The sequence below is a fragment of the Labeo rohita genome, unplaced genomic scaffold (assembly GCF_022985175.1).
Source record: "Labeo rohita strain BAU-BD-2019 unplaced genomic scaffold, IGBB_LRoh.1.0 scaffold_72, whole genome shotgun sequence".
NCBI classification, from domain to species: Eukaryota; Metazoa; Chordata; class Actinopteri; order Cypriniformes; family Cyprinidae; genus Labeo; species Labeo rohita.
Genome location: NW_026129656.1, coordinates 359,085 through 377,888, shown reverse-complemented (window position 1 = coordinate 377,888; position 18,804 = coordinate 359,085). Strand labels below are relative to the sequence as shown.

General features: G+C 37.4%; 1 protein-coding gene across 2 annotated transcripts; it reads right to left on the bottom strand.

Annotated features, from left to right (window-relative positions):
• Positions 1–2,689: 2,689 nt before the first annotated feature.
• immt (inner membrane protein, mitochondrial (mitofilin)) lies at positions 2,690–15,763 on the bottom strand. Of its 2 annotated transcripts, XM_051104422.1 has the most exons (14): positions 15,564–15,763; positions 14,456–14,529; positions 14,045–14,237; positions 13,765–13,918; positions 11,932–12,036; positions 11,193–11,300; positions 10,884–11,017; positions 8,449–8,552; positions 7,607–7,742; positions 7,312–7,441; positions 6,235–6,458; positions 5,642–5,773; positions 3,858–3,987; positions 2,690–3,760 (listed from the first exon to the last, which is right to left on the bottom strand). In XM_051104422.1, exons 1-14 carry the CDS (start codon positions 15,603–15,605, stop codon positions 3,153–3,155), a joined length of 2,274 nt encoding a protein of 757 aa, XP_050960379.1. In that variant the 5' UTR covers positions 15,606–15,763; the 3' UTR covers positions 2,690–3,152. The 2 variants fall into 2 exon arrangements, with proteins under 2 accessions (XP_050960379.1, XP_050960380.1); XM_051104423.1 differs by lacking the exon at positions 11,932–12,036.
• Positions 15,764–18,804: the final 3,041 nt, after the last annotated feature.

Here is an 18,804-nt window from a genome sequence, read left to right as displayed (position 1 = left end):
GAAAACAGGTAAATCTTCTGGGCCAGATGCTTTTTTTAACAGTCAACTGTCTGCTGTTTTTCAGAAGAATCCATTAGGTCCCACAGATTCTTTGGTTTTTCAGCATTTTTGTGTATTTGAACCCTTTTCAACAATGACCGTATGATTTTGAGATCCATTTTTTCACACTGAGGACAACTGAAGGACTCATGTGCAGCTATTACAGAAGGTTCCATAATGCATTAAGAGCTGGGGGGGTGAAAACTTTTGAACAGAATGAAGATGTGTACATTTTTATTTTGCCTAAATACCAGATTTCTTTAATTTAGCACTGCCCTTCAGAAGCTACGTACATGTTTCCCAAAGACAAAATAAGTAAAATTTACCCTGATATTCAAATTCAAAAAGTTTTCACCCCCCGGCTCTCTTAATGCCTTTTGAAGCATCAGTGAGTGTTTGAAAATTCTGTAAGAGTTGCATACGAGTCCCTCAGTTGTCCTCAGTGTGAAAAGATGGATCTCAAAATCATGCAGTCATTAGGAGTCATGAACAACTATCACTTAAAAAAACAAACAAGCAAAAAAAAACCAAACAAACAAAAAAAAGGCTGTGATTATTCAGGTAACAATAGTATTATAAAACCAACTATATATAAACTTTTGAATAGGGTAATTTTTAATAGGGTAATTAACTATTAATTTCTCATGTGGACTATATTTAGATGTCTTATTCTGAATCTATATGAAATATCTTATTCTGGTCAGTACTAAAAACATAACATGCATTTAATCCTCTTATTTTGCAGATTCTGCGAGGTGTATGTAAACTTTTGACCTCAACTGTATCAGTATTTGTTCTGAGCTTTATTACTTACTTTAAATGTTTTGCCAAAGCAACAGTATTACAGCTGAATAAATTAAAATTTGAACTGATTAACAAACTCTATTCACCATCATTATACACACCCCCTGATTTAAATCCAATTTTGCAGTGGTACACTGCTCTCCAAAAGTTTGGAAACACCGCTGGCAAAGTGTGGTTTTGGAAGATATCAGCATAAATCCTTATAATGTTTTTGGTGCAAATACATTAAAGTAACTTGACATTATCATTGAAGACCAGCAATAATAATTTTCATTTTGATTACATAATTGCAATATATACATGTCAAAGTCAGAGCTGTAATAGCTGCTAATGGTGGATATTTTGATGAATCGAAAATTTACGTTTTTTTCCATGTATAAACTGTTTATGTAATAAAATATGTTTTTGTAGTTTGTGTTGTCCCTTATCAGTGCAAAATTATCACAAATTAAAAAGGATTCATTCCAATATTGTCCAAAACCCCACTTTTTAAGGGTGTTTCCAGACTTTTGGAGGGCAGTGGTATGTTTCTGGCATGCTGAATGTTTGGCAACGATTCTTTTATCCCTAACTAATGCAGTGTGTAGCTTTTTACTTCTCCAAGATGTTCCCACATATATTTTCCAGGATGAAAATGCCAAGATTCACCAGGCTCAATTTGTGAGAGATTAGCAACCACAGTGTCTTGACCTTCAACCCATTAAAAGTGTTTGTGATATGCTGGAGTCAACTTTATGCTGCCTGCAAAAAAAAAACAAAAAACATTGCACACTAATATTTCACTGCCTTTAGCTTTGATAACATGATGCTTTTTCTGTGCTATTGTTCAACAATGTTATATAACGTCACAACATTTACTTCCATCAACTGGCTAAGATCTTGACAAAGCAATCACTCTCTAAAGTCGACTCCACATCCTGAAGACTTTCAATAGGGTTCAGCCCAGGACTCATACAAGAAAACAGAGGTGAATTAGGTGGTGAAATATGTAGAACTTACAGTTTCAAAAGATGAAGATAAAATAGAAATGTTGAAGGAACAACTGTTATATCAGACAGCAACTTGTCTTTTGAAAATCATATTTCACATGAAACAACAGCTCTTCTTTCACCTTAGAAACATTGTCAAAATACATGTAATCTGTTTCTGATGCAGAAAAGCTAGCTCATGTATTCAGACCTCTAGATTGGATTATTGTAATGTTCTACTAGGTGGATGTCCTGCATCCTCAATAAACCCCAATTTCATTATTTTGTCACTGGCTACCTATTAAGTAGCAATACTTTATAGGGTAAGGCAAGGTAAGATTGTATTATCTTAGAAGTGTACGTTTCTGACATACGGACATTACTTTGACAGTCACCTGATAATAGATTACTCTTAATTGTAATGTGGAAATAAGCACTTTTTTGTAAAGATGCTTTGAAACTGCATTGAGAGAAATAGATTAAATGAAATGAACTGAATATTTACTGGAGCATTAGTTTAAGCTTGATGTGGCAGCAGTCAAACAATATGACAGACTACCTAAGTGCCTTCTCCATTTGATTGGCTGCCTTTCTGCATATTAAAAAAGTAAATGGCACATAAGCTTGACCCTTACTTGGATATGGTGTATTTGTGAAATGAGTAACAATGGCTTACCTGTGTGTTACAGGTTTGCTGTGGGAATCAATACAGCATGTGTGGCTCCAACATTACACTGTGACCAAATGATAATATAATCTGTTCTAAAATGTGCGGCTCAAACTCTGAATCTAGGTCCTAAAAAAATGATCTGAACCCCTACTAAACCAGATCTGAGCCTTTACAAAACAATGGAGACATGCAAAACACTGAAATGCCATTATTCTCAACAACCATGATTTATTGATGTCCAGTACTGAATGAGAGGACTGATTATTCTCAACAGTTTGGGTTAATAAACAACCAGTAAATATAACTGAAGCATTACACGTGAATTCTGAAACAGTGAACAGGTTTAGCATCACACTGCTGGCCGTGAGGCCCTTTAACCTGCTAAATGCACATTTAATCCTAACCAGTGAGACGTGTGTCATATACACTGAGGAGTGCCACTGCCGAGTGTTTCCCTCATCTGAACTACTGGTTACTGTGAATGGTAGGCCACTTATGAATTGTTTTGAGGGCAAAGACTTCCTGCAAAAGTGCTTTGGACAGATAAGAAAAACAAATTTTTGGCTAGCACGCAACCTATTTATAAATTAAACAGAGGAGCAGAAGGTTCCATTAACAGCGGGCAAGTAACACTCCTCGTAATTTACATAATCTCAACAGAGTGGGTGTGGCTACGGGGCCTGTGTGGTGCCCAACCCCACGGCATTAGCATATGCCGACAGCAGGCTAATCACCTGCTTCGTTTCTAAGGTGAGTCGGGCTTCTTTAAGCCAGTCCTGCGCCACGCGCTGTGACTCGCCGCGAAGTTGGTTCACAAACTTGGCGGCTAGTTCCAGGTCGCCACGCTCGATGCTGTAAGTCGCGTAGGCGAGCAGCTTGAACGTGTCGAGATCTTCGGGTGCTAATTTAGCAGGGGGCGCTACTTGCTCGCTTTCAAACAAAAGGACGGACTGCAGGTAGGACAGGAAGTACTGGTAAAGGCTGTTGCGTGTCTCGTCGATAAGTGCCACGCGCCGCGCGAGGCGACGGATGTCGTAGAAACGTGCGCGAAGGGAGGCTTCGCTGTAGACTCCTCGGCTGAGAGACTCTTCGGGAATGGCGGTGGCCAACGCCTGAGCGAACTCGTTTTCTGCACAGTTCTCTTTAATGGCACGCACAGCGACCTCTAAAGGCTCAGTGGGGGAATCGGGACCTGCAGACTTGAGCGTGTAGTTTAGAGCCTCTACGGAAAGCCACAACTGGTGAGCCTTACGTGCCTCCTCCTCAGCAGTCACATGACCTTGGAAACAAGGCAAGTATTTAATATTAAACAATCAAAGGTCAAACTGAAACTGAACATGGTGGAAATACTGGAGTTTAAGTAGTTTGAGACTTACTGTCTATGGCCTCTTCAATGCCCTTGAGACGGGCATAAGCTGTGTTCATGTCCAAAGTAAAGGTGTCCAGCTGTTCTTGAGTTAGTCTGCGGTAATGAGTTTCTTGCTCCACCATCTTACTGTTCAGAATCTACAAACAAATACAAAATTGCATCCATTTAGATCTTTTCAATCTTGACTACTTTAGTAGAAACAGACAGCACTAGAGGTAGGCAATAAGGAGTTACTGATGCACCAAATTACAAAATTAATTCTTTACATAATGAATTAATCAAATTCATTTAATAATCGTACACTCAAATAAAAACCTTCAGTTGTATCTAAACTTTTAAACTGCACATAAGCCAGACTTTATCTGAACTTTTAATTATATAAAATCATTTTCACTCCAATTCTTTGTTGAAAAATGAATATTTAAATGGTGGCTATAATAAAAACTTGCTTCCACAACAGCTTTATTTGATACATAAACTATTAATAAGGACGACAGATTGCAGAGAAGCATTAATTAAACGTTAATTAAAAGTTGTCCTAAGACAAGAACAAGTATTTTTTGGGTTTAGAACAACTTTGATGAAAGGTTTTTAATCCACTTCAAATGTTGACTACTGTATATTTCTGTCTGCCAAGACCATTTTAAGTTGCCACGTGTCGTTTCTGTACCACTACCAGCACCACACTGAACATGTACAGTTGAGGGCAAAAGTTTACATTATTAGGTTTAAACTTTAAAGTTTAAACTGCCCACTGTTCTTTAGAAAAATCCTTCAGGTCCCACAAATTCTTTGGTCTTTCAGCATTTTTGTGTATTTGAAGCCTTTTTGAATTTGTTGGGACCTGAAGGTTTTTTTGAAGAACAGCGTCAGTTTAACTGTTTGGGACAAACAATGGACTCATGAACAACTATCAAAAAAAAAATAAAAATTGGATCACTCAGGTAACAAGTATTAAGAATCAGGTGTATGTAAACTTTTGAACGGGGTCATTTTTATAAATTCAACTGATCAGTTGTATGACATAGCAGTTAGGAGGAAAGCTCTGACTTTAAGTGGAGATTCAACACACCCTCTGAACTATGCTTTGTATTGTTACCATCTTTGTTTTCTTTTTAAGAAAAGAAGTTGGCAACACTGACCCGTCATCTCCACAGTAGTGGATGCACCTGTATGCATGTTTCATATGGATTACATAATCTGAGAATATTTGTTTTCAATTTGAATTGGTTAATTTGAAAGTAGACATTTACTCTCTATAGATATACTTTTTCATGTCTGCAAGTATTCACAGAGTTTTGGTAATTTTTTTTTTTGACACGCTAAAATTCACAGACACTGAGACGGCAGAAAGCGCATCCCATTTGCTTTCATTATTTTACAAAAGCGCAATGCTTTGTTGCTATTTTGAGTGCACATAAATAAACGTAGAGTCTTTATAGATTCGAAAGATGTATTACACTTATCTGTATCACCAAAAATTACGGAGTATATTAAGAGCAGGTAATCGCACCGCTAGATTGAGTGGCCATGTAAAGTTGCTACCACCTACATACTTTAGATGATAAACCATAATTGCGGTCGATAAGACCAGCCGTTAATGATTTGTCCGTCACAGACTGTGCGACTTTGCCACTTCTTGTGTATTTTTTTCTGCAACTAATAAAATTTTGGCCGACCAAGCCTCTCCTCGTCGATTAATGGTTAGTCAACTATTAGGGGGCAGCCCTATTAAATTCTATCACAATTTCTATGTAGGTGCTAGTCCATAGAAATAGGCAGTGTTTGTACCTCCTGGGCCTCCTCACGCAGCTCCTGTTCCTGAACCTTCAGCACGTCCCGCAGGTGATCTGTGTGCGCAGCAGCCTGACGACGCAGCTGTGTCCTCATTTCAGCCTCCATCACCTCACGCACCTCCTGAACCTGACACACACAGAGAAACTCTTAGCGTCACAGCGCAATATCCAAACACCTCAGTGTATATCAAATACCTCCCCTGCCAACATTCTCATTTATCTCAGTGCCACAAATTATTTACATTTTTAGGAAATTACACTTATTATGTTGGCTTGAGAAAGCCATTTAACGTTTGTGATTGTAACTCCTACAGCTTTAAAACTCTGGTTGTTGTATCTTTTCTAACTGATTAAAAAAAACATTGTCATTTGACCAAATTTTCAAATGACCCCAAGACTTCTAATCTGTCTATCTACCTGCAGTGTTCCAGCAACCGCCTAGAAAACCCAGAAGACTATCAACTGCACAGAAATGCTACCACAATGTCACTGTTTAGTTTGCAGTTCTTAAAAACACATATTCATGGTCTAAAAATAATGTAAGATTCAACAGGGCAAGTCACAGTACAGCAGTGCTGAATCACACACCTTCTTCTCCTGCTCAAGTCTCAAGTCCTCTCGTCTGTGCTCCAAGGCAGAAGCCACAGCTCTCTCCAGTGCCTTCTGATCCTCCAGCTTCTGCTGCTCGAGAGCTGCCTCAATGTGGATCTGCTCCCTCACTCGCTGCTCTGCCAGCTCACGGTTCAGCTGGTCGATGCGCCGGTGGGCGTGAGCAATCAGAGAGTTGAGATCATCTGCGCTCAGCTTTCCCGCTGAGAAAGAAGACCACAGAGCAACATTACAGGAAGAATGAAGGGTAAGAGACATCACTGTGATGCATGTAATCACTCCAGCAGTTTATTAAACTAGTAGGTGGGTCACCTAAATTATTTGGTCTTGATGAAGAACTATTTCATTAGGTTACTTGTAGACTTTCACTTGCTATCTAATGCATTTCTATTGATTCGTTATCTAATGCAAAGTTATTTTAAATGTGACAATTTTTTTTTAATAGTTAAAAAAAAAAATTAATTACTTTAGGTGTTCAAATACTTCTTTGAGGCCACTAACTGCTTTGATAAAGTAAAGTACACGGTTTGATACAGTTAAACAAAAGCAAGCAGAAATGCAAATCTAACAGCAAGATTGAAAAACACATCTGAACTCTGAAAAACTGAAGGCCTTCAAATTTTTTTGTGGTACATTGAAATAAATTTGTAACTTAAAATTAGGGATGCAAGTCGCTGAAAATTCATCACAAGTAATTTCTTAATTTTTGTTGGTAATTAACACATTTTTAGGTTAAAAAAAAAAAATGTACAATTTATGTTTAATTTATAATTTTGTTTGTTAATCTATAAATATATTTTCACTAATTGTCTTTCCCCATTTACTGAGAAGCATCAGCTCCTTGTTTTCAACTGTATTAACTGTGTTAAAAAAATGTTACATTGTTATACATATTTAATTATTTGTATGCATTAACTTCAACAGTCCTACTAAAAATACAACAGAATGTAAACTGGTTAAATCTGACAAATACTAAAGGTATGGAAAAAAACATAATACATGAGATTAATGAAAAACATGCGGTCTGAAGAGTGACATGAGTGTGTGAGATCTTACAGAGCCCCTTCCAGTTGGCCTGGATCTCAGGTGTGATGTTGGCGAGCTCCTGCTGGAACTGAGCTTTGGCTTCATTCACCAGCTCACTGTACTGAGACACGATCTTCGCCTCTGTCTGTGCCGCCTGCACCTGCAGAAAAGACAGACAATACCCAGGTGTGAGTTACAGACTCCAGATGGGACACGGTGATATGTCTCTGGGAGTATAAAGCTAAATAGATTACAGGCTCAATTCGCATTTATATGTACTGGGTTCCTCCAAAGCACATTAACATAGTCAGATTAAGATAATGACCTTGGTTACTACTTTGTCCAGATCCACAATCATGTTGTGTAAATTCTCCTCAGCGGCCAGGATTTGGGGTCTCGCTGCGTCAATCTTAGATTGTTTTGCACTGTTGATCACTCCACGCATTTTTTCAAGCTGTCCTCTAAATATACACAAAACAAAAATCAACAAAACGGTAGAGTTAAGCACTTCTCAATATGAGCATCATGACAGTATATTCCATTCAACGGGACAGGTGAGGACAGGAAAACTTAGTAAGGGGTCAGTGAGATTTTTTTTAAATTAAATTCATACTTTTATTCATCAGGCATGCATTAAATGGATCAAAAGAGATAGTAAAAACATGTCACAACAATTTTTTTAACTCAAATAAATGTTCTTAATTTGAACATTTATCATTTAACAATTTGAGTTTATCAAGGAATCATGAAAAAAAAAAAAAAAAAACATGATTTTTACAAAAATACATAGTAAAAAAATGTTTCTCTAAACTAATAATAATAATAATAATAATAATAATAATAATAGTAATGTTTCTTATGTACCAGTTCAGCATATTAAAATGACTTCTGAAAGATAACATGACACTAAAGACTGGAGTAATGATGAAAATAATTACATTTACATAAGTTACATTTTGAAATATATTCAAATAGAAAAGGGTTATTTGAAATTGTAATAATATTTAACAATATATCACTATATATACTGTATTTTGATCAAATAAATGCAGCACTGGTGAGCATAAGAGACTTCTTTCAATCTTACAGACCCCAAACTTGTCTTATGGACACTGGTTAAAATGTGCCTTAAACTGTAATTTAAGATCTGTCAGAAGCAGGTCTCACTTGGCTTTGAACAGGGCCTCTTCAGCCTCTTCCATGGCTCTGGTCCTGTCACTCAGAGCCTCATTCAGTGCTTTCCACTGAGCGGACTTCTCATCTGGAGGAGTCTGAACACAAACACATGACAATGACACAAGCAGCAGAAAATCAGCTTACTCAAAGCTGTGATCTCAATTCAGTCATCTGCTATATAATGCTAATAAGTGCCTCAATTCCTCAATCAAGATATAGATTGCCCATTTTAGGAGTTTAGGGTGCGCATGTTCGGGAACGCAACAGCCACCAGTTACGCTTTATTTTCACGGCAGATGATTACAGCATTTTACTAGATTTGTAGTGAGACACTTTTTTGTAAGCCTCTTTTCACTAAAGCTGGAGTTTTCTATCAAAATAAAAGCTCTACTGCTGTTTTGGTCAACATAAAAGCTTAAAAGTGCGTTATGAATTTCTGACAACCAGCGGTTCAAATGGGTAATGTTAGTGCAGTCCAAATTCAAAATTTCATCACAAAACCAGTCATAAGCGTCAATTTTTCCAAACTGAGATTTATACATCATCTGAAAGTTGATACATAAGATTTCCACTGATGTATGGTTTGTTAGGACAGGACAATATTTGGCAGAGATACAACTATTTGAAAATCTGGAATCTGAGGGTGCAAAAAAATCTAAATATTGAGAAAAAAATCACATTCTTAGCAAGTTCTTAACAATACATAATACTAATCAAAAATTAAGTTGTGATATATTTGCAGTAGGAATTTTACAAAATATCTTCATGGAACATGACCTTTACTTAATATCCTAATGATTTTTGGCATTAAAAATCAATAATTTTGACCCATACAATGTATTTTTGGCTATTGCTACAAATATACCCCAGCGACTTAAGACTGGTTTTGTGGTCCAGGGTCACATATTCACATATCACACTGTCATTGTTGTTATTATTATATTCTAATTAGTTTGGCTTCCTAAAACACCAGTGTGAATGTAATTTAGACTGAGACAGTATATCACAAATAAAACGAGGTTTGAGTCCCCTTTAAAGTTCAGGTACAAGTCAATTTACTGACTTTTTTCTGACTTAAGTTTTCTTAGTTAAGAACATGGGTTGAAGCTCTTAATTTTAAACTCTCGGGGTGCATTAGACAGAATAATTAAACTTTAAAATGTACAGGTGCATCTCGAAAAATTAGAATATTGTGAAAAAGTTGTTTGTTTGTAACTTATTTCAAAAACTGAAACTTTCACATATTCTAGATTTATTCTAGATATTCAAAAATCCAGTATCTCAGAATATTAGAATATTTCTAAGATCAATAATAAAAAAAAAAGATTTGCAAAAAAGAAAAGTTCCAAGTTCTTTTAAAGTATGTTCATTTATGCACTCAATACTTGGTCAGCAGCACAAATTACAGCAAATGACTTGCTCCTGCCACAAATTACAGCATCAGTTAGATGTGGGATGGAAGTGATCAGCCTGTGGCACTGCTGAGGCACTACTGAGCCTTCAGATCGTCTGTATATTGTTGGATCAACTGCTTCTCATCTTTCTCTTGAAAATATCCCATGGATTCTATATGGGGTTCAGGTCAGGCATGTTGGCTGGCCAATCAAGCACAGTAATATCATGGTCAGCAAACCACTTGGAAGCCACTTGGGCAGGTGCTAAAGTCCTGCTGGAAAAGGAAATCAGCATCTCCATTAAGCTTGTCAGCAGATGAAAGCATAACTTCAGAAACTTCACACTGGACTTTAAGTAGCTTGGATTCTGTGCCTCTCCAGCCTTCATCCAGACTCTGGGATCATGATTTTAACATGAAATGCAAAATTCACTTTTATCTGAAAAGAGGACTTTGGAACACTGAGCAACAGTCCAGCTCATTTTCTTCTTAGCCCAGGTAAGATGCTTCTGACGTTGTTTCTGTTTCAGAAGTGGCTTGGCAGCCCTTTTCCTGAAGACATTTGAGCGTGGTGACTCTCCATGCCCTGACTCCGGCTTCAGTCCACTCCTTGTGAAGCTCTCCCAAGTGTCTGAATCGGCTTTGCTTGACAGTATTCTCAAGCTTGTGGTCATCCCTGTCGCTTGTGCACCTTTTCCTGCCCGATTTTTTCCTTCCAGTCAAATTTGCATTTAATATGCTTTGATACAGCACTCTGTAAACAGCCACCCCATTCAGTAATGACCATCTGTGACTTACCCTCTACATGAAAGGTGTCAATGATTGTCTTTTTCACGATATTCAAATTTTAATGCTAGAGCATTCTTGGTAGTTGCCAGGGCACATCTATTCTGGTGCTAAGGTGTTCTGAGTGTGGCCCACTGAACCTGAAGCCCTCCCACCACTGCATATTTTGTATGTCTCTCATATCTAATACACCTGATTTAACTCATGAGCAGAGTGGGTGCTCAAATGATTATGTATATGTGTTCACCTCTGAGTCCATGGCTTCTTTGAGTTTGTTTGTATGTGCAGCGATGGCTGTCAGTGCAGCCTCCTGGGCTCCGATGGCCTGCAAGGTGATCTTAGCGGAGCTGCCCAGACTTTCCTCCAGTCCAGCAGTCAGAGCTGAGACACACACAAACACTCACAGTATAAAAAATGCATGTCTTTTAGGCACTAAAAAAGAGATGGGAACTTATTGGGGAAAAGAGTGAGAGCCTAATTAGGATAAGGCACCCTGTAAACAGGACAGAGTAGTTGTATATTAACTGGTTCATGTGTAGATTGTGTGGTCACCCACCTGCTAAAGCATCCTGCTCAGCTTTATCCTGCTGAGCCAATCGAGCCGACACTTCCTCCGCTGGTCTCTCCTTCAGCACAGGCTCATGATGATCCTTACGCTCTTCACCTACACACACACAAAAACAAAACACTGAGCTATTACAGCGCCATGGGAAATACCATTATATTTTAACTGAGCTGTGAGTTTGCCGTGTGAAACAATAAAAAGCAACAAATACATTTTTGTAGTGCACTGCCTTTGTTGGCTGCATGCACAACGTAAACAACATCTGTGAACAAATGATCAACTGATCAGGGTTTTTTTTTAATGAATCAGTAAAAAAAAAGAAAGAAACCAAACTCAGGGGTCAGTGATCTAAATCAGTATGTGACAAGACAAACTGATTCATAGCCTGGCATATTTGTTCATTTTCAGATGATCGGTTCTCATCAGGCTACCAAACTAGAATATTTGGCACAGATCATTACAAATGAGGATACATGTTTGTTAGTTATTAGGAAAGAATACTGATTAGCAGCACTGTGTTAGTGAAGAACTCAACAAACACACAAAAAGAACATATTAGTGTGGGTCACATGACAGAACTGTGCAGAAGGATGGAAAGGTGTGAAGTTTGAGAACATGCAGAGAGGAAGAGACACTGATGCCATCTGCACAACAACTGATGTTATGAGGACAAACAGGCTCTGGATCAGTTGTTAGAAGCAGAAGGCTGTGTGAATGATCCAGTGCTGACCTGCCGCCATGTGGCCAGGTGGGCTTTCGTCACTTGTACCTGGCGCGGGCACAGACGGCACCTCGCTGATAGCCGAAATAATATGAGCTGCCTCTGCTGAGGCTTCTGCAACAACAGTAGGACTCCATGAGAAATATAGATCACAGATCAGCAACGGTGCATCGGTGATCAAAAGTGACATAATTTTCAGGATAACAACGATTATTTAATGCTGATTATTTGCATATGTGACCCTGGACCACAAAACCAGCCTTAAGTAGCACGGGTATATTTGTAGCAATAACCAACAATACACTGTATGGGTCAAAATGATCGATTTTCTTTTTATGCAAAATCAATAGGATTTTAAGTAAAGACCATGTTCCACGAAGATATTTTGTAAATTTTCTACCGTAAATATATCAAAAACTAATTTTTGATTAGTAATTTGCATTGCTAAGAAATTCATTTGAACCATTTTAAAGGCGATTTTCTCAATATTTTCATTTTTTTGCCCTCTCAGATTTTCAAATAGTTGTATCTCAACCAAATATTTTCCTATCCTAACAAACCATACATCAATGAAAAGCTTATTTATTCAGCATGTATAAATCTCAATTTAAAAAAAACTGACCCTTATGACTGGTTTTGTGGTCCAGGGTCACATATGTAGGTTCAGGATATGATTGAGCTGATGGTTCAATGAAATGATGCATTCTCTGTCTCAATATTCATATTTCCCTACTATATATCCAGTATGTCCAAATTAACAGTAAGGTATGTTAATTGAGGTATGCATTCAATGAACATATTACCATCCCATCGGGCCACGGGAGAAAAGTCATAAATGGCAGTGAATCAACACAACTGATGCTGGAAGGTCATATGACAATGACAACATGGCGGATTTACTGAAGTAAGTCCAGATTTCATTCATATTAGACACAATCAAAATACATACGTATACATATCTTTTTAACTATTACTCAGTTGATTCCTCTTTAAATGCTGAGTCTACAGTGTGCAATTTAGGTGGTAGCTTCAGTATTTCTTTGGTTTCAATGACTGTAATATAAGGACAAAGACCTATTCACACCAAGAGCAAATATTTAAGTGACTAAGAGTTATGACTGACAGATATATGGGCTAGACTGATAGTCAAAATTTTAAAATAATCAGCAGTAGCTGATAATAACATCCAGTTGGATGTGTTGGTTCTGAATATCCATCGACAGACATGTCAAAGAATAATTAATATGCATTAAGTATTAATATGCACACACTGGTATTTTTATATGAAAAACCTGTATCAGTGGACCACTAAACAACACTGTTACAATGTTTAACTGGACAGGCAGAAAGCTAGCATAATCCATCATAATCATATAAAACAACAATAATAACAACAAACAAAAAAAACAACCAACATAAGAAAATAACATGAAAATGTGTTTAACATATTTTATACTATAAAAATACAGAAACATTTTATTACAACATCTGAACTATTATTGCTAATAGTTCACCTCAGTTATTGGCATTATGCCTTTTTATTATTATAATCCCATATAACACTGTCACTACATGACTACATCAGAACTTTAATGTGAGTCAAATTTGCATTATCAAGTTCCTAAATGTGTTTTATTTCATTCTGGTCTGAACAGGCCTTTAAATAAAGTGTAAAGTAGCCTGTGTAAGCTGTGCTTCAAACACCACTACACTATTTACTATTTTTTTATTTTTTTTTGCAATTGAAATTTCGCTAATTTATCTGCAACTCTGAAGTGTAGCTGTTGCATATCTGAAACCTGCTAGTGTCTGAATGTGAAAACATTTATGAGTCTCACTCACCCTCGAGTGTCTGAGGGGTTGGTGCCGGTGCTTCCTCTACAGCAGGTGGAGCTTCCACAGGTGCTGGATCAGTCTTCTTGGCTTTAGCTTTGGGCTGCTTGGACTCTTTAGATGCTTCTGACAATGAAGAGATTTGCAGGGGTTCGATCTTTCCCTATTAAAAAAAAATTACTGAAGGCATACATCACAGTGTAACAGAAGCACAGACAGCTGCATACATGAATCTGGTCTGAGAATCAAAGCCAGACAAAGTAAAAGTGAAAGTGATTGTAACTCTTACTGGTTTCTTCTGTAAAGGGACGAGTGGAGGAGGGGGCGGCCCAAGTGCCATCTCAAACAGTTGATCTGAATATGGAACACTCTTTTCTACATTTGCACGAAACTTCGGGTCCCATTTGGCATATAGGATTGTACCACCAAGACCACCACCGACCGTTAAAAGACTAGCAGCCACTATTTTCCCAGCAGTAGATCTGCAGTAGAAAAGGATCAAAATTAATATCCAGCTGACTGTGACCTGATGTTATTTTCGCACACTAGACCAAAATAAACATTCATTTCAAAGATGTTTAATGCATTATGTGTTAACACAAAACAATACAAAAACACTCAACTTTTTAAAATAAATAAGTCAGCAATATCATTGTAAGCTTTTGTGTTTAGGGTTAAATTCACAGTTTTAATGTCGTACCCAGAGTCTCCAGCCGTGGTATATTTGCGGCAGTGCTGCAATGGATGGGCCTTTACTTTACCACACACACATTGCTGCAGAAAAACAAACAAACAAATCAGCACATGCGCACTACAGCAAAATAAACTGCATCATAAGGTACAATATTAAAAGTAAAAGCTTCCTTTATTGCTGACCACATCTATTTGTACATTAATTAATAACAAACAGCCATTCAGTTCAGATGTAAATGCTGTTCAGTAAAAACAGGTTTCCATTGTTGGTCTTTTTGTTCACTTAAAAAAAAAATACTGGTGAATTCTCTAAACATGAAATTATCATAAAATCATAATATTTTTGTGAACCAAGCATCTAGGAAAACGCAATAAACAACAATGAATGAATGAACGGCTCATTTTTCCTCATTGCTTGTAATAAGATAGTTTAACGTTTAGCAGCTTTAGCAGCTGATACATAATATCGATAATTCATTAGACTAATTAACATAAGAACACCAGCAGTTGTGAGGGGAAACTTTCTCAACTTTTCACTGGCAAGGTCACGTCCTTCCATTGGACAAAACCAATAAAAAGTTCACGGTGTGTACAGGGTGTAGCACTTCGATAAAAATGTTCTACGTGAACAAGATTTTTAAAAATACTATTACATATAAATAAAGGTAAATTCATGTAAAATGAAAGATTTTCAGACAGCTGCTAGCTAGCTTGGTTATCCGGGTGACAGAAAATATGAATCATACACAGCCCGCCCATATGTACGCAAGTGTACATTCTGGATTCTTATTAGTGGAGAGAGGCGTCACTCTCTGAAATGAGAGATCTCATTGGCTCGAAGAATCTGCCAATCACATTGTGAACGCCCCTTTCGACCCCACGTTACGTCGTTAACGTACAGCAGCATTCTATCCTGGTGTACCGCTTAAACTGCAAATAACAAATCTCAACCAATGAAACTATCAACTCATTTAGAAGTTTAGTTTAACATAGTCACCGGTCAATTAACCAAACAGTACAGAGGCTACTATAATCCGTAAATTATCGATACGCGTAAGAAACACCGGGCCTCGCTGTGGGTCACTGAATGACCGCTCTAGCAGAATAAAACTTACCCGCGCTGCTGCATGTGCCCCTTTCCAACAGACGCGCAGCATGCTTGCCTCTTCTGATTCTGGGTGTTGGATTTAAGATCACAAATATGCCACTGGTTTCAGAAAAACATTCTAAAAGTAATCAACCTCGACAGCAATTTCGCCCCAGCACACTGTAGATTAGCTCCAGCACTGGTGCACGTAGTGACAGAGCAACGCACGCGCGGTAGGCACACCCAACGTGATACATACGTCACAGGTTCGTAGAAGAGAAATATTCAGTTTTAAATTATTTTATTCATTGATTTGGTCCTTGTACTCCCACGCAATGACCCTTATTCTTCTATTAATACAGTTTTTTTTACTAAAATTATAGAAAGTATGGATCATTCGTTGAGACAGAGGTTAGTAGGTACAGTTCTGTTGTGTTTTTATTTATTTATTTATTTATTTTTGATCAGATTCATTTTTGTCTTGATAATAGTCAAATTTAAGGCAGATGTCAATAGAAGAATCAAATAAAAGTACAATAGAAGCAAAACCAGCAAAAATGCAATAATATGTAAGTGTTTGTTGTAATAAATAAAAAGAAAACAAGTAGATACAGTGGAATGCAAAAGTCTGGGAACCCCTTGCAGAATCTGTGAAAATGTTAATAAATATAATAAAATAAGAGAGATCTTACAAATGCATACAGTGCATGTTATTTTTATTTAGTGCTGTCCTGAGTAAGATATTTTACATAAAAGATGTTTACATACAGTCCACAAGACAAAAAAAAAAAAAAAAAAAAAAAAAAAGCTGAAGTTATTAAAATAACTCCTTTCAAAAGTTTGAGAACCCTTGGTTCTTAATACTGTGTGTGGTTACCTGGAAAACTTTGAACTTTTTCTTAATTTGTTGAAATATATATATTTTTCCTATTTAGTACTGCCCTTTGGAAGCTACAGAAGACACTGCATGTTTCCTGAAAGACAAATTAAGTACAATTTATCTTGATCTTTAAATTCGAAAAGTTTTCATTCCCTGGTTCTTAATGCATCATGTTTCCTTCTGGAGCATCAGTGAATGTTGGAACCTTTTTTAATAGTTGTGTTTGAGTCCCTCAGTGTGAAAAGATCTTAAAATAATGCAGTCACTGCTGGAAAGGGTTCAAATATGCAAAAGATGCTGGACAACTAAGAATCTGCAGGACCTGGAAGATTTTTCTGAAGAACAGTGCTCAGATTAACTGTTCTGAACAAACAAGGGGCTCAACTATTGGCATTATGAACAACCATCACAAAACAAAAAACAGTCGTAGATCATCCAGGCAACCACACACAGTAATAAGAACCAAGGGTTCCCAAACTTTTTAAGGGATTTATTTGAATGATTTCAGCTATTTGTCTTGTGGACTGTATGTAAACATCTTTTATGTAAAATATCTTACTCACGACAGTACTAAATAAAAAACAATATGCATTTTGTATTAATCAAACAGAGAGTGCAAGTGTTACAGCAGGGCTTCTCAACTCAACTGGCACTCAAGGTGCACTTTAGCACTGCAGAGTTTACCTGCCACTTTAATCAAACTCACCTATCAGTAACTTTCTAGCAATCTTGAAGACCTTGATGAGCTTGGTGTGTTTGATTAGGGTTGGAGATAAACTCTGCAGGAAAGTGGACCTTGGGGGCCAAGTTGAGAAACCCCTGTGTTAGAGGGTCAAGTGTTTTAAAAAACAAATAGATAAAGTAGAATTAGAATATAAAGCACTAGGAGTTAGAAGGGCAAATGAAGATGGAATCGATGTGTGAAGACTTGCCAAGACAGCACTGCAAAACCTGGCTTGGACAAAACAAGAGCTTGAACAAGGAGTTGTGTAGCATGTTCTGAAAGAAGGGGTCTGATCTTACTAATGTTGTATAAGCAGATCTACAGGACTGGGCAGTTTTAGCAGTATAGTCCGAGAAATTCAGCTGATCATCAATCACAAATCCCACGGAGTTACAGTTGATGCGCCTAGATGGATGGTAAAATTGCGATGAAGTGATGGGTTTGTTGATTCACAAGCAGTTCAGTGTTGGCAAGGCTAAGTTGAAGGCGATGGTCCTTCATCCAGCAAGAAATGTCTGTTACACATGATGAGATAACAGCAGCTATCATCAGATCATCAGGATGGAATGAGAGGTAGAGTTAAGTGTCATCAGCATAGAAGTGATATGAAAAGCCATGTTTCTGAATGACAGAACCTAGTGATGCCATGTAGACAGAAAAGAAGTGGTCCAAGAACTGAGCCCTGAGGCACCCAGTAGCTAGATGTTGCGACTTAGACACTTCACCCATCCAAGATACCTTGAAGGTCCTATCTGAGAGGTAAGACTCAAACTACTGGAGTGCGGTTCCTAACATGCCCTTTGCACAAAGGGTTGACAGGAGGATTTGGTGGGTAACCGTGTCAAAAGCAGTGGAGAGAGGCAGTCTCGGTTGTATGTCCGCTTCTGAAGCAGACCTCATTAATACCTGTAGTATGTACTATTATTGGGTGATATGGTCAATTATTGTAAGAGAAGTATGGTTAAGGTGCAAGGAAGGAATTCCAGCCTCTTTAACATGTAAAAACAACAGTTGTGTAGAATATGTGTGGATTAACTCATATTTAAACGTTTACTTACCATTTCAGTTTAAAATGGTCGTGACTGGAAAAAACTGAGGGGATTCGCATGTACCACTTGAAAAAAATTGGACTTTATTGAATTGAACGCAATTACAGGTTTAAGTTCCCAAACCACTTTTAAACCGTGACAAACAGCAAAAGTCAAGAGGGTAAATTCTTTATTAGTGTTAATGGCAAAATGCTGTTCAAAAATAACCAAACTGACATGCTCCAACAAGACAACAACTTAAATTGCAGATGGAGCCATTAAGAATTGCATTTCAATGTCTAAGCCATTTTCAATTGTGCACAGGGCAATTTTAAAGTTTCTTCTTTTCAGGAAAAAAAAAAAAAAACAAACAAACAAAAAAAAAAATCATATATTCACATGCCCAGTTGTTTAATCCTTTATATAGAGACTCACATCTCAAGTCTTCATTTCCCTAATGACTTAGTAGGGTAGCTCAATTTCAGACAGATTATTCACATTTGGAGACACACTGAACACAAAATGTAAATCTCAAGCACAGGAACATATGGATTTCTCTTCTGTCTGATTGGGATGTATGATGAGTGCTACAACAGAAAAACTTCATGTATGCATTGAATTTACCATTCAATATTTT